This window comes from Python bivittatus, unplaced genomic scaffold, assembly GCF_059951505.1.
Source record: "Python bivittatus isolate LINGU-HERP-01145 unplaced genomic scaffold, Pbiv_v1 ctg000080_np1212, whole genome shotgun sequence".
Classification (NCBI taxonomy): domain Eukaryota; kingdom Metazoa; phylum Chordata; class Lepidosauria; order Squamata; family Pythonidae; genus Python; species Python bivittatus.
In genome coordinates, this window is record NW_028277035.1 from 88,980,992 (window position 1) to 88,995,580 (window position 14,589).

Here is a 14,589-nt window from a genome sequence, read left to right on the forward strand (position 1 = left end):
GCAACTCTTGGACCTGGAGGTTTTTGATTTAACTCAGTGTTTCTCAACCTGGGGAACTTGAAGATGTGTGGACTTCAACTTCCAGAATTCCCCAGCCAGCCATGGCTGGCTGGGGAATTCTGGAAGTTGAAGTCCACACATCTTCAAGTTCCCCAGGTTGAGAAACACTGATTTAACCCAAAGGGAGGGAAACGAAGTCGCCTTTAATCAGGATCGGGGCGGGGGGGGGGGGGCGTCAGCCGCGGATTCTCGCCGCTTTTCTCCGGCACCAAAGACTCCCTAAATCCGGAGCGCTACGGCTTTCTAGACCTCCTTTTTTCCACTCCTCCAACTTCGGCTGAACTTCGAAAATCCAGAACCCCTTCAACAGCAAAGACGACTTTACGCAGGGTTGTTTGGCAGGTCTAAAAAATAAGATCACAAGGCAGGAGGAGCGAAAAAGACTCGGGTGAAGTCAGTGGATCATCCTCCGGTTTCCTCTCATTCGTTCCTTTGTCGCCCATCGATCTAAAAATGGGATGGGAAACTGCCTGGGGCAATTCGGATTGTCTTTCCTGAGTGATTCGAAGTGTTTTTTTTTTTAAGAAAGTGGGGGGCGCCAGGGCGTGTGTGTATATGATTCAATTAAAGGTTTTGTTTTTTATAAAAGTAGTAAGATGTATATTCAAAGTACGCACGCGATACTATTGCGAATATTTTGGAGGGTGTTTTTTTTTTTAAAGAATACTTTTAAAAAATATATGGGGGAATCCAATTATTTTAAAACAACGAAAAGCTGTTTTTGAACTTCTTTGTTTCTTTCCCTTTAAAAAAAAAAACAGTATTTTTTTAAAGTATTCCAAAATAGTCGTAATCTCCCCAAAGTGGTCTTTAAAAATTTCACTGGAGTTAAATTTTGAACTTATGACTATTATCGTTAATACTAATTTTAAAATCCTGCTTTCGTTAAAATCCAGTTCTGAAAAACTGCATAATTTCTATACAAATCTTTGGGGCTCAATCCAATTTAAAGGAACACGAGTTCTGATCGTTGACGGAATAAATCCATTATGACGTCAGTCAGCAGTAGCCAATCGGTAGCGAGAAGCCGCCGCAGGCTAAAATCTTTTCGGTCTTTCTGACTTTGAAATATGCTTCTAAAAAAAGTCCCAGAATCCCTATTTTCTTTCTGTCCCAAAGTAGCTCCCCGAAAAGCCTTTTTGAAACATTTAAAAAATAATCTTTCATCCTGTTTTCCAGGAAAACAAACGCTCTCTTTTCCTCCGTTTGAAATGCTCTGAATGAGAAGCCTTTAAAAAAAAATCTCTATTTTATTCACCCAAAGAGAAAAGGAGCAAGAAAAGGCAATCGAATGACTATTTCTCCACCCAGAAGATCTTAAAGCGAAAACAAAGTAGCTGAAGTCAAACCTGCCCTTCAATATTCTTCAGCATAATTTGTGGCAAAAAGAAAGTTAGTTCAAGAGCTGTGATTTTATTTGGTTTAAGTCGTGTCTTTTTATGCCTCAATGGTTGGCAGCACCCAACTCACTTTATCTGATTTCGAAAAAAATGAGCAGGACCTGATTTGGATGGGAGACCACCAGGATATCCTAGAGTAGACTTGGAATTAGGGAAAAAAATATCCAGGGAGTTAGGACTTCAATATTATTTGCCAAGAAAAGTGTGCAGCAATATCTATGAAACTATCAGGAATCACATTCAATTCAAGGGAGCAGACTTATACTTTAAATGTATATTTAAATTTATATTTTAATCATTCCACGCACAACATATTATTCTGTCAGTAATGAAGGATCTTCCTCCATACCAGAATTTTACTAGTTTGCATTAAACAAAAAGCTGCTTATTAGCTCAGTCTCATTGTTTAGAGAAGAATGGAGTAAACAGCTACATAGAATAATAATTTGTTTGGTCATTAAGGATTATTTTCTCTAATTTTATTTGAAAGTTATATTGTTGTTGAGTGTTGTCCATTAAGTTGATGAACTTGAACACTGATCAATGACCATAAAAAATAAAATGGGCATTATATTAATTTTAATATTTAAAAGTATTTTTCAGATCCACTTATTTGGAGACTATGTACACTAGGTCAGTGGTCCTACCAACCTTTTGGTCTCAAACTTTACATTCTAAAAAAATACCGAGGACCCCAAAAAGCTTTTGTTTATGTGGCATGTATCTATCGATATTTGCCATATTAGAAATTAAAACTGAGAAAATGGTATTTATTAATGCATTTTAAAATAATAAAAATAAATCCATTACATGTTAATATAAATATTTACATTAAAAAAAAAACTATCCCCCCCCCCCAAAGTGAGTGGCATTGTTTTATATTTTTGCAAAACTCTTTAATGTCTGGCTTAATAGAAGACAGCTGGGTTCTCCTATCTGCTTCTGCAATCAATCTGTTGCAATATATTGTTCTGGTTGATTAAGAAAATCCAGCCTCACACAAATATATAGCCGGGAAAGGGAGGAGTATTTTAACAGCCTTTTCAGATGATTGTGGATATTCTTCTTTGATACCACACCAGGACACAATAACTGGCAGTTTCTTAAAGATTAGTTGCAATGTGGAATCTTAAACTGTATCAATGAACTTTTAGTACTCGGTTATATTAAAATCCATTGGTCCATCTTGCATGCTGATCTTTTACCCATGCATGATTTTGGGAGGGAGGGAGGAAAGAAGGAAAGAAGGAAGGGTGAAGGTGAGAAAGGAAGAAAGGGATGAAGAGAGGAAGAGGGAAGGAAGGAGGGAAAGGGATGGGAGGGGATGAAGGAAGAAAGAAAGGAGGAAGGGAAAGAGGGAGGGAGGAAGGAAAGAAAGAAAAGTAGAGGAGAAGAAAGGGATGAAGAGAAAGATGAAGAGGGAAGAAAGGAAAAGGGAAGAAAGGGTTGAAGGAAGAAAGAAAGGAGGAAGGGAAAGGGGAGGGAGGAAATGTGAAGGGGAGGAGAAGGGAAGAAAGGGATGAAGAGAGAGACAAAGAGGTAGAAGGAAGGAAGGAAGGGGAAGGGAAGGGAAGGGAAGGGAGAAAGAGAAAAAGCTCCAGTCTTCCATGCAGCCAAAACAGAAGTGGAGAATAGGTGCTGATCCCAGACCTCAGGGACTGGAAGACAGCAGTTCCACATCAAATCTGCTGGACCAATGGTAGCCGGAGAAGACCACCATTCTCAAGGGCGTCCCCCAGAGCCACCTCCTCCATGCACCATGGATTGTCCACATGGGGGGTCTTTTCCTTTTCCTCCATTTGTCAGTTCGGTGAAGCAAGAGACACCCCCGTGCTCCTGTTTTGCCCAGTGTCATTTGGTAGGCATTTGTTAAAGCCATAGTGAATGTATTCCTCCCCTGCCAATTCCAAATGTTTCATGTTTCATCATGTTTCCTTTTAAAAGGCTCAAGATGCCCTCCAAATGTCTAAGTTTGAACATGTCTATGGAGGCATCTATGTGGTTGTCTTGGCAACTATCCTGCAGTTGCCACCAACTGAGGCTGCACCCTCCAGATGTGCTGGACTAGGACAACAGATTATGGAAGCTGTAGTCCAGTAGACCTGAAGGGCACGGAGCTGGAAAATACTGTTGTTGAAGAAGTGATTCCAGATGAAAACCTCCTTCTGTATATAGGCACAGGTCAACAAATGGGAAGGGATCTGGCATCTCTCCAGAATATTTCCTTTATAGAAATAGCCTACAGAGCAGTGTTTCTCAACCTTGGCCACTTGAAGATGTGTGGACTTCAACTCCCAGAATTCCCCAGCCAGCACGGCTGGCTGGGGAATTCTGGGAGTTGAAGTCCACACATCTTCAAGTGGCCAAGGTTGAGAAACATTGCTAGAGAGAGTTGAGTTAATCAAGACACTCAGCTAAACTGACATTTCCTTGTTCTTTGTGGATGGCAGTTGAAGGAAATCATGGGGCGGGCAGGTGGGTTGATTGCTCTTCTCCTTTGGGAGAAGTTCCCAGCCGGGCCAGTCTCCCTCGTTTCCTCGACTGGCCGAACGTGGGAACTGTATTCTCCTGTCCCCCATTCCTCTTCTGAAATGATCTGCCTCGAGTCTAAGACATTAGCCCCCACCTCCCCAGAGAGATGGGCCACCCCGTGGCCTTCAAGCAAGGAAGGTGGTGATCCCCCTCCATGGAGGGGGGAGATCGGAGAGGAACGGGGAAGCAGGACCCTCTGCGCCTCTTCGGGCCCCCGATGAGGCTGGCCCGCCTTCCCACGGACGTCGCCTTCCCACCCAGCGATCCCCTCCCCTCGCCTATTTGCAAAAGCTAATCGCGCGTGCCGGGGGGTGCAGGAAGAACCGCGCTCGCTCTTCTTGCACGCGGCTGCCTTTCAGCCCGACGGCCCCCAGCAGGACCAGCAAAAAAACGGTGCGTAAAAGCAGCATTTCCTTTGCCACCCGCGCGCCTCCCCAGCCCGCTTCCCACCGAAACCGCTCCCGCCTTCGGGAGCCACCGGGCGCTGCCAGGCTCCTCCCCTCCAAGTGCCTCCTCTTCCTGGAGCTCCGGTCCTAAAATAAAGCGCTCCATTTTCTTCCGGGCTGCTCGGTTGCTCTGTCGGGGGGGCCCCGATCCCTTCTTCTCCGCCTCGGCCCCGGTGGCGAAAGCGGGGCCGCGCGGCGCCCCTCCTCTTCGGAGCTCGGGAAGGCCCTGGGCGCGAGGGAGGGGTCTGTGGGTGAGTCCCCCCGCCCCGGGGGTCTGGAGGGGGGCGGGGGGAGGCCGAATGCGGAAGGTGGTCTTCGGGGGAGAGGGGGCGCGGGGGCGGGGGGCAGGCCGGCCGAGGGGGCGCGGGGTGCCCGAGGGGAGGATTTGGAGAAGCCTTGGCGGGCAGAGGTTGATTCGTGGCCGGTTCCGAGGGTCTTCGCGGGGAGACGCGCAGCCCCCGGTCTTCTGCGCCCTTAATTAGGAGTAAGTTCAGGGAATCCGAATGGGAGTTGCTTCTCCCAAAGAAACGTGCGTAGGATCGGATTCAAGGACGCTGGTGGCTGACCTTAGCTGCGTCCCTCCAGAGCAGTGTTTCTCAACCTTAGCAGCTTTAAGATGCGTGCCCTTCAACTCCCAGAATTCCCCAGCCAGCCAGGCTGGCTGGGGAATTCTGGGAGTTGAAGGGCACGCATCTGAAAGCTGCCAAGGTTGAGAAACACTGGTCCAGAGTGAGGGCGAATGGAAAGGCTGTTGTGGTCAGATTCAGCAGGAAACATAAATGTTGGTCTCTTTGCTGCCAGCCAGCGGGCATCCCCCGTTGCTTCACAGGAAAGGCTGTGTGGCGCAGTGGTTAGTTCTGGACTGGGGAGTTTGGCTCTCCGACTCTCTGGTGATGAGGAGAGAGCATCTAGCCACCTTTCTCAAGGAAGGGTAGGATGCAACGGTGTGGCTTGGTGGTGTTCTTGCCACAGACTAAAGTTAAATTAAGTTAAATTTAATGTTTAACTTAATTAAATTTTAATTTTAATTTTATTGATTGATTGATTGATTGGATTTCTCCCCCGCCCATCTCCCCCACAATAGGGGACTCTGGGCGGCTTACAAAGACATTAAAACTATGAATATATATAAAATACATACTATATATAAAATTAAAACAATTTAATTTTTAGGTTAATTTTCTGGATTTTCACAGGGACTTTGAATCATCAACTGGACACGCAGCCTAAGTTTGTGCATCAGGCCAGACAACAAAATACAAACAATAGTTAATTCTAACCAACCATGTTGTGCAATTTAACCAACTGGTATATTGCACACTGGTGGCAATGCCAGGCCACCAATGTGGTGCAGTCACTAGTTCTTTAACTAACCCAGTTAAGCATGTTGTGTGAATGCAAAGTCTGTCTCCAGGTCACTGTAGTGTTTATACCATCAGGTCCTAACAGCAGCACAAAAGCAGCAGTTTTTTCTGCTTTTGTGATGGAGTTTCCGCCTTGTTCCTACAGATTTGCCTTCATCTCCCCAGACCGTGAGAGAGACAGGTCTTTAATTTTAACAGGATTAAAGTACAGTAATAGTTTTCCTCTTATTTCATCACCATCCAAGGGCACCCTCAAGGTGTATTAAATCTGTTACGCTTAACTTGGAGGCTAAGTCAGGGACCAGCAGTAGAGAAGAGTGGAGTAATGTAGCCATACAATAAAGATAGAACTAGTACTCCTGGGTGTGCTTCTTGTCTGGCTACCTTGCAAGGCTGGCACCCAGACTCCCTTCTGGTCTCCAATCAACCAATCCTGCCATGGGCACACTGGGCATGGGGAAGGTCAAGATGTGCTCCAGAAGTGGAGATGACTGCTTTTGACTTTTCTGTTGTTACTAAGCCTTTGATCTTTTGTCTGGAGAAAAATCAAAGAATAGCAGTAGTTGTTTCATCCTCTTGAGTTTTTGATTGGAAGTATCATCCTCCAATAAGCTGCTTGCCCATTCTTCTAACTTCAGCTTCACTTCTGTACTGTTGCCAAAAAACAACCTCTGTAGATTTGCCCATCTGATCACCAGTGGTTGGGTGGGTCTTGAAGAAGACACTGTCCATTGCTTTTGGAATCTCCACTAAATGTTGACACAGGGATCACCCCAATGGAGTAGGTTTGCCTTAGTGATCAATACTGGCTTTCAGTCACAATTTGAGAGTCCCTTCGGAGCTGAGCATTTTTGCCTTCATTCTTCTTGGTTGCTTCTCTCACATTCCTCCTCAACTGGGTTTCCATGCTTACTGTTCTCTGTGTGGTGATGCTGGCTCCTTAACATTTCTCTGGCCACCATTTTTATAGCTTCATGAAAATGGTTTCCTGCAGAAGCACCTGTCTCCCTGCAGAACACCAGATACAGTCAGCGTGGTGTAGTGGTTAAGGTGTTGGATTGGCACTGGGGAGACCCAGGTTCTAGGCCCCTCTCAACCATGGAAGCTTCCTGGGGGACTCTGGGCCATCCTCCCTCTGAGCCCAAGAACAATTGTGGGATAGTAGTGAAGGGGCTGAACTAGGAATGGGGAGGTCCAAATTCAAGTCCCCCCTCAGCCACAGGATCTCTCTGTGGGCTTTGGGCCACTCTTTCACTCCAGTGTAGAGCGGTGAGAAGGTGCTGGACTAGAAGTGGGGAGATCCTGGACTAGAAATGGAGAGAAACTGAATGGGTGATTTTGAGCCAGTCACTCCCACTCAGCCCAACCTACCTCACAGGGTGGTTATTGAACTGCTGTTCGAAAGATGAGATATAAATCAAATCAAATAATACCAATGGAACCATGTTAGCACCACTACTTGGCTACAGTCCTGAGTGGCACCCTTCCTAAGTTCTATAGTTGGTAGAAGAAGTGGACCACCTTTCAGTTTAAATGCTGACTAATCAGGATTTGTTAGACTCCCCCCCCCCTCCCCCGGTCTGCTGTAAGGCTTTTCCAAGCACCATTTTTAAAATGGTGTCTTTCTGGCCTTTAAGCCCCCTTCCAGGGGTCACTGGTCACGAGGTTAGCCTGTTTAAGGAGTCCTCTGCTGAAACAGCCTAGGCTGCGCTATTCCTTCTGGCAGGTTTAGCCCTCACTGGCTGCCTCCAAACCATCTCCACCGCTCTTTCTTTAGCATCAGCGCCCCATGCGATTAAAGATTCAGGAAGATGAGCCAGCAGGGGAAACAATCAGGGAAGTTCAGAAGAGGGAACACCTGGAAACGGGAAGAGACCCTTGCTCTGCTTGAGATCTGGGGTGAGGCGAAGGTCCAGCAGGAGCTGAGGTTCAGCCATCGGAATCTGGACATCTTTGAGAAAATATCCCAGGACTTGCGTACGAAGGGATATCATCGATCCGCCTTTGAGTGCAGAACCAAAACCAAGACTCTACGGCTGGAATACAAGAGAGTGGTAGTTCATAACTCCCGCTCTGGGAATACCCCAGCGATGTGCCCCTTCTTTCCCCAGCTGCACCGGATTCTCCGAGGGGACGCTAGTGTGGCACCGAAACGGGTAGCGCGCAGCTTTACCCTCCGATGGCCCATGCCAAACCAGGTGCCCCATCAAGACCACGGCGATGTTGCTGCTGCTTTTGCTCAGCCTCTCCTGGAGAAAGACCTGGAAGTACAAGACATACACATGGGGGATGGGGGAGAATACCTCGCACATCCAGAATCAGGTAAGAAGTCATCGGGAGGCGAATTCTGGGTTTGGGTATTTGCACTCCACTACAGCCCTCTGGCATAAACCCATGGATGTTGTTCAGCCATTTACTGCACGGTAACTGATGTCTCGGATGTCAAGCAGGGCCTGGCAGGGCTCCTTCGTTTGAGACTCTGCCAGATGATGCCATAATGACATCATTACTGAGTAGCGTGTGGACCATCTTGTCAATACGTGGCTGGTTGAGTGGGAAGCGACCATTATCTTAGGGGTTCTAGTGATGCTGTGAGATGTGCCTCCACTTTGCTTTTCAGAAGTTACCAACCAGGAGATGCGGGTGGGGGTTACATCCTCAGTAGCAGGCAGTTTTGAAAATTAGCAGCCCTGGTTAGTCCGTTGCAGGAGTTCTTGCCCATTTCAACCAGAGCTTCTCTTCTTTCTGAATCCTTGGAAATATTAGAGGGAAGGTTTGAGCTGCAGAACTTTAACAAACGGTGTCCTACTGCTAAATTGCAAGGATACCTATTGTCCTTGCTGTCTTGTATGTGTGGATGGTGTCCTAGAGAATTCCTGTGTCAACATGCAGCAGTGCATCAGGGACTTTTTTCTTGAGCACTTTCCTTTTTAGGACAATGAAGTCAACTTCCTAAGGAAGTAATAAATACTGGTGGGGGTTAAGACGTATACAGAAACACCGAGAGAAAGCAACCGTCAAACAGATTCCTGTTGAAATTAAGCATGTTTTCTTCTTGTGGCCCTGGTGAAAGTCATAGAGTTTCACAAATCTCTTTCCTATCTATTCTGTGATTTCAGCTCCTGAACAGACAGCTCACCCAGAGGGTCATGTAATTTTTTCTCCAGAGAAGGAAGAGGGGGAGGAGGAGGAAGAGGAGGAGGAAGAGCAAAAGGTAGAAGGACAGCATAGTTTGGATGCAAGTAAGTACAGTTTTAATTAAACAATAGCATTTCTACCTCAGGATGTCTCTGGGGGCCTTTATCCAACACATCTTCCCCTGTTGATCAAGACTTCAGACTGGTTCGTGTTTTATCTGGATGAGAGCTGCTGAAATGGTTCCTCTGCTGAAGCTCATCCTTCAGGTATCATGTTTCTAATTCCCAGGGTTGCCGGAACAGGAGTTCAAGGTGGAAGGACAGCCGTGCGCACCTGGGCCTTCTGCTTCTGAGGATCGAGGTACAAATCCCCTTCACTTCTGTTTTGAAGCGCATGTTTTTTTATTATGTGTCATCAAGTTGGTGTTGACTTGTAGTAACCTCTGAAAACACTACTTTGTGTAAATTAAACAGCTCCCTGGAAGATACTACTCCTTCCTCCCTGGAAGATACTACTCCTTGTGTATCAAGCCTGATAATCTCCCTTCCTTTTAAGCAGCTGTTATGCCTTATGAGAGAGAGACAGTTTGGTGTAGTGGTGAAGGCACCAAGCTAGAACCCAGGAGACTGTGAGTTCTAGTCCTGCCTTAGGCACGATGCCAGCTGGGTGACCTTGGGCCAGTCCCTCTCTCTCTGCCCTAGGAGGAAGGCAATAGCAAGCCACTTCTGAAATCTTTTCAGAAAAAACTGCAGGAACTTGTCCAGGCAGTCACCAGAAGTCAACACTGACTCAAAGGCGCGCACACACATGCTTTACAAAACCCTTCTCCTGGTCTTGTTTCCTAGGCACTCATGTACCCAAACTGGCCACATTATCACCAGCTGCTAGATTGTCCATGTTGCGAAATAAGAAGAGAAGAGCCCCTATGGTGCAGATCATTGCTGACAGTATTCTTCAAAACGCAGAAAAGGATCGGGAGCTCCTTGCCCGGGAATTAGCAGCAGAGCGGAAGCGTTCCGATGCCTTCCTCCAGGTCTTGGAGAATGAAGCCAGAGAGCGCTCCCTTGCACGTCAGGAGATTTCAAGGCTGAACCAAGCGACTCTGCAGTCTCTACAGGTTCTTAATGAAACGCTGCAGCAGCTGCTTCCCCCAACCCCTGTACCTTCCTCTTCTCGTGTGGAAGATTATTGTGACCAGCAAAGACTGAACCAGGCCCTCTGCAACCAGTCCAGGCCTGTTTCGGGCTCACCAGGCAAGGTATCATTTGGGGGAACTTGTCACACGTGACGCAAAGGAACATCCAGCAGGACTTAGATGTTCTCACCAGAGTCACTCCAGGAAGTTTCTTTTGCAGGACTTGAATAAACATCAGCCCTTAGCCTCCCCCTCAAAGGTAGGGAAGTAACACTACTGAACTCTGGTTGACTCAGAACACACAAGGTAGGTTTTGAGTTGGCCTCACATTGTGAGAACAGTTGGCTGGGACCAAGAACTCGTAAGAGTTTTTATGGCATCTGAACACGGTGCCCCATTGATTGCACCAAACCCCACTGTTCCAGAAGGGGGTGCACTTCTCTCATGACCTGCACTTGCCAACCAACCCCTAGGATCACATAGTGGAACAGCAGTTGCCCAAGCACTGTATTTCCAAATTTAGAAGCAAATGGAGCCGGTTTCTAGTCACCATAGCCCACCCATTGCTGTGAGTGCCTACCACCTCCATGCTCAAGAGTCATTCAGAATATTCTGCCATTCATCTCCAAATGAAACAATGCCTACAAGAAGCAGAAAAAGTCAGTGACAGGCCAATCACGTATGTTCCCCAGGAATGCTGCAAGATTAGCCCAGGGAGCTGCTCGATAGGCCACCAGTCTAGCTGTCCTGAACCTGGATGACCTCTTCCACCGGCGTGGGCGCTGGGAACACATCATGAGGGGGAGCTAGCAATTCCTGCAGCCAGGTCATGGTGACCTGCACTGCAAGGTGTAGTAGCTAACAAAACACTTTCACAGAACAAGGCGGGCTGCCATCTGGTGCTGCGGGAGTGAATATGGGGGCAGGGCAGGTGATGTTCCTTTCTTCCCGGCTGTAGCAGTCCACCAGAGAAGCAGAACACCTCAAGGTGCTGTCTCAGAAGCCGTCTACAATGCCAGAATTTCCAGCAGGATGGCAACGCATTCACAAATAAGAGGGAAAGCCAAGGAAGGCAGTAGGAAGCAGTGTCGACAATGACTAGTGGTGTCCCGTTTGAGGAGTGCACACGATAGAGTTCCCCTGATCCTGCCTTCCCAGACCTGCACTCTCTGGGCGGTCCCAGCTGTCTTGGCAGGATGCTGGGGGTGATGGTCTCCGAAGGAGCAAGGACAGAAATCTGGCCAGTGCGGTCCCTTGTGGAACGTCACTCCAGAGCTGCCTTCGGCATAAAGGCCCCCGCCATCTCTGGCCTCCTCAGTGGTGGTTCATGAACTTGGGCCTCCCTAGGTATTTGCCTTTGTGCAACACTCCTTGCAGTTCGCTGTTGTCTAAGTTGCATTGCAGGATTATATGCAGTTAGTATTGCTACCTGTGTAGCAGCCTAATAAAGTTCGTAATCTCAAAGGTGTGTTTCTTTGCTAATAAACCCCATGTATTGTCCTGATGTTCCCTGACGTTGCATGGCACTCTGAGTCAGTTTGACACTAGGCCTACTGCCTTGCTCTGTGTACAGGTAGTCTCTGACTAACAATGGCAATTGGGACTGGAATTTCTGTTGCTAAGCAACGTGGTTGTAAAACATGACATGTGACCATGCCACTTAGCAACGACAGTTTCAGCACTTCCCAGTTGCTGTTAAGCGAATCCCAAGCAGTTACTAAGCGAGGACATAACGTGGTTGCCATTTGCGACCCCCTGCCAGCTTCCCCATTGACTTTGCTTGTAGGAAGCCAGCAAAGAAAGTCACAAATGGTGACCATGGGATGTGTGACGTAATCACGAGCCGGGCGCTGAGCGATCATGTGACCAGGGGGACTTTGCAGTGGCTGGAACCTGGAGGGCCAGTCGTAAGTACCACTCGTTCAGCGCCATCACAAGTTTGAACAGTCGCTGAACAAGTAACCACCTGTAATGTTATGCAATCATTCATTTTGGGAGTGGTGTAAGATCAGATTAATGATCTGCTTCCGAATATTAGCTCACTGTTCTTAAGCATAAGGACTCATTTGTGCCATGAAATTTCATGGAGTATTTCTCAAGTCTCGCCATGTGTCCTGTGGCTTCATAGCTGCAAGACCGTGCTGTTCCACCCTGTACCCCAACGTGTCATAATTGCCGGTGGCTACCTCTCACATTTTTCTTGCTGCTGTCACTGGACAAATGCTCCTTTACAAATCTCAAAGCCACCAGGGCAATTCAGGGCTTTATTCTCATGTGTTTCTTTTCACTTTTGCAGCTACTTTCCCAAACAGCCTGGGGAATGTCCCATTCTTTTTTTTCTCCTGAACTCAGAAATCCAGAGGATTACTGTGATGAAATTGTAGGTTACTTGCTATTTATGCATGCTACTGAAGGGTTAATGCACATTTAAATGCATGCACATTTCCTGATAAGATATGTGTAGAGAGTCAGGAAGATTGCCTTTTAAGGAAATATGTAGGAACTGTTTAATCGAGAGCCACCCAGAGTCTCACTGGGGGAGATGGGCAGCATATAAATTTAAGAAATAAAACTGTTGGCAAGGCAAAGGGGGCTGAAGTATTTTTTAAGAACAGTGAGATAATATTCAGAAGCAGATCAGGCAGACACTTCCCCAGTTCACTGGAGTATAAGAAGTGGGAGAAAGTACAGTACAATCAGACTTGCTTACAGTGTTTCTCAACCCTGGCAGCTTTAAGATGTGTGGACTTCATCTCCCAAAATTCCCAGCCAGTCCACACATCTTAAAGTTCCAAGGTTGAGAAACACTGTGCTACAGTAGACTGATGTCAGCCTATTAAGCAGGTCAGACCAGAAAACTCTGCAGGAAGGTCAGAACTACTTTTATTAAGATTGGCTCGCAAAACAGAATTTTGCAAGTCGGACTGTGCTGTACTTCTGAAGGTTGGATTAAAAAAGGAGCTGAGTTGCAAAACTAAAGCCATACTAAAAAAGGGAAAAGCAGAGGATATGGCAGCAGCGGAGAAAAATTGGGGTTTGGAGCATTGTTTTCATATCCACAGACACGAAGAAGGCAAAAGTTTTTTCTCAACCTTGAATACACACAGCATCTTCCTTAGCTTTCAAGAAGCAGAGCTGAAAGAAAAGAAGGGCCAGAGTTCTGCTTACTGGCTTTTCTGAAAAAAGACAGCAAAACAGAGAACTTAGAATTGGAAAAAAGGAAGCAAAGAAACAGACAAGTTTCTTGGGGGAAAAATCAGAAGGAATCTGGTGGCACTTTTTCTGACTAACAAATGTTACTAAAAGGCATAAGGTTTTGTGAGCTCCCGCTCACTTAATCGGATGCATAGAGCCAGACTCTATATATCAGTGTTTCTCAACGTTGGCAACTTTGAGAAGTCTGGACTTCAACTCCCCAGCCAGCCATGGACCATTTTTAATGGACTGTACCCCAGACCAGCATAAGGAGGGTGAGGTACAGTCCATTAAAAAGCATAGAAGATACATCAGACTCTAAAAAAATTATGAAAAGCTAGAAGCTATATCAAATGTATTAAAACAGAAAGTATATATAAAAAGCAAGAGTCTATAAGTGTCTAAAAGAAGGGGTAGGAGCATTAGATGGGTGTAGGGGATTATAAACTTTAGTATGTGGAAGACTATCAAATACAGAGTGTTCTAGCATGGTGAACTCGATGCTCCTTAAGTCTAGTCAGACTACCCTGAGCACATTTATTGGTGACTAAATCCCTTTGAATTTTACCTTGAATAGTTGTGCAAAAAGATAAAGGGATATTTCACATACCTAGAGTCCTCGCAGAGTAGAAAGATGGGGCATAAAAGAAAGGAAGCGTTGAAGCTCATCCACATTGCCTTATAGGCAGGTAACTGATGGAGGCAGAAAGAACACTTAAGAGAATGTTTTATTATGGCTGCAAATGTTTCTGCAGACTCTGAGTAATGGAAGGAATCTCTCTCTCTCTGTCTCTCTTTTTGTAATTTAATGAAATTTTTAATAAGGAGTCTTCAAAGCTTTCACCAGCCTACTTTGTAAATCCCATGAAGAGACTTTGTCCAGGATTTCTTGTCCTTTCCCTGATTTGTCTTTTGTATTCCCATTTTGGTGATCTCAGTTTTGTTGCCTTCCATATCTTCAAACTCTATCATGTCTATAAGGTCAGGTAAAAGTTTTTTAGAATTTTTCTCATCATCTCCTAAAATTTTATCCATTGACACCTGTGCCCTTTATGAAATTTCAGTTATTAATATCTCAGTCCAGTTATCAAAAAACTCTTTAAGATAAGAAGAGGTTATAGCTGGCTTAAGCCATTTTTACTTTTTTTCTATCTGATCCTTTAGTTCCCTCTAGTGTCCATTTGAGACCTTCATCAAGCCTCAGTTCCTAATATGGGTTTAGTTCCATTTCAGTTGTTTCCCACGAGTATATTATTTAATTATATACTTGTTTTTCAAGTCTTACAGCAAAAATAACCAATATTCCAAATCTTTCTGGT

General features: G+C 45.9%; 1 protein-coding gene across 3 annotated transcripts; it reads left to right on the plus strand.

The window, feature by feature from the left end:
* Positions 1-4,525: 4,525 nt before the first annotated feature.
* LOC103062094 (uncharacterized) lies at positions 4,526-11,539 on the plus strand. 3 transcript variants are annotated; one of them, XM_088134614.1, is made up of 5 exons: positions 4,526-4,689; positions 5,635-8,124; positions 8,922-9,044; positions 9,229-9,300; positions 9,786-11,539. In XM_088134614.1, exons 2-5 carry the CDS (start codon positions 7,614-7,616, stop codon positions 10,226-10,228), a joined length of 1,149 nt encoding a protein of 382 aa, XP_087990740.1. In that variant the 5' UTR covers positions 4,526-4,689; positions 5,635-7,613; the 3' UTR covers positions 10,229-11,539. The 3 variants fall into 3 exon arrangements, with proteins under 3 accessions (XP_087990740.1, XP_087990738.1, XP_007439118.1); XM_088134612.1 differs by having other exon boundaries at positions 7,580-8,124; XM_007439056.4 differs by lacking the exon at positions 4,526-4,689 and having other exon boundaries at positions 5,123-8,124.
* The last annotated feature ends 3,050 nt before the right edge of the window (positions 11,540-14,589 follow it).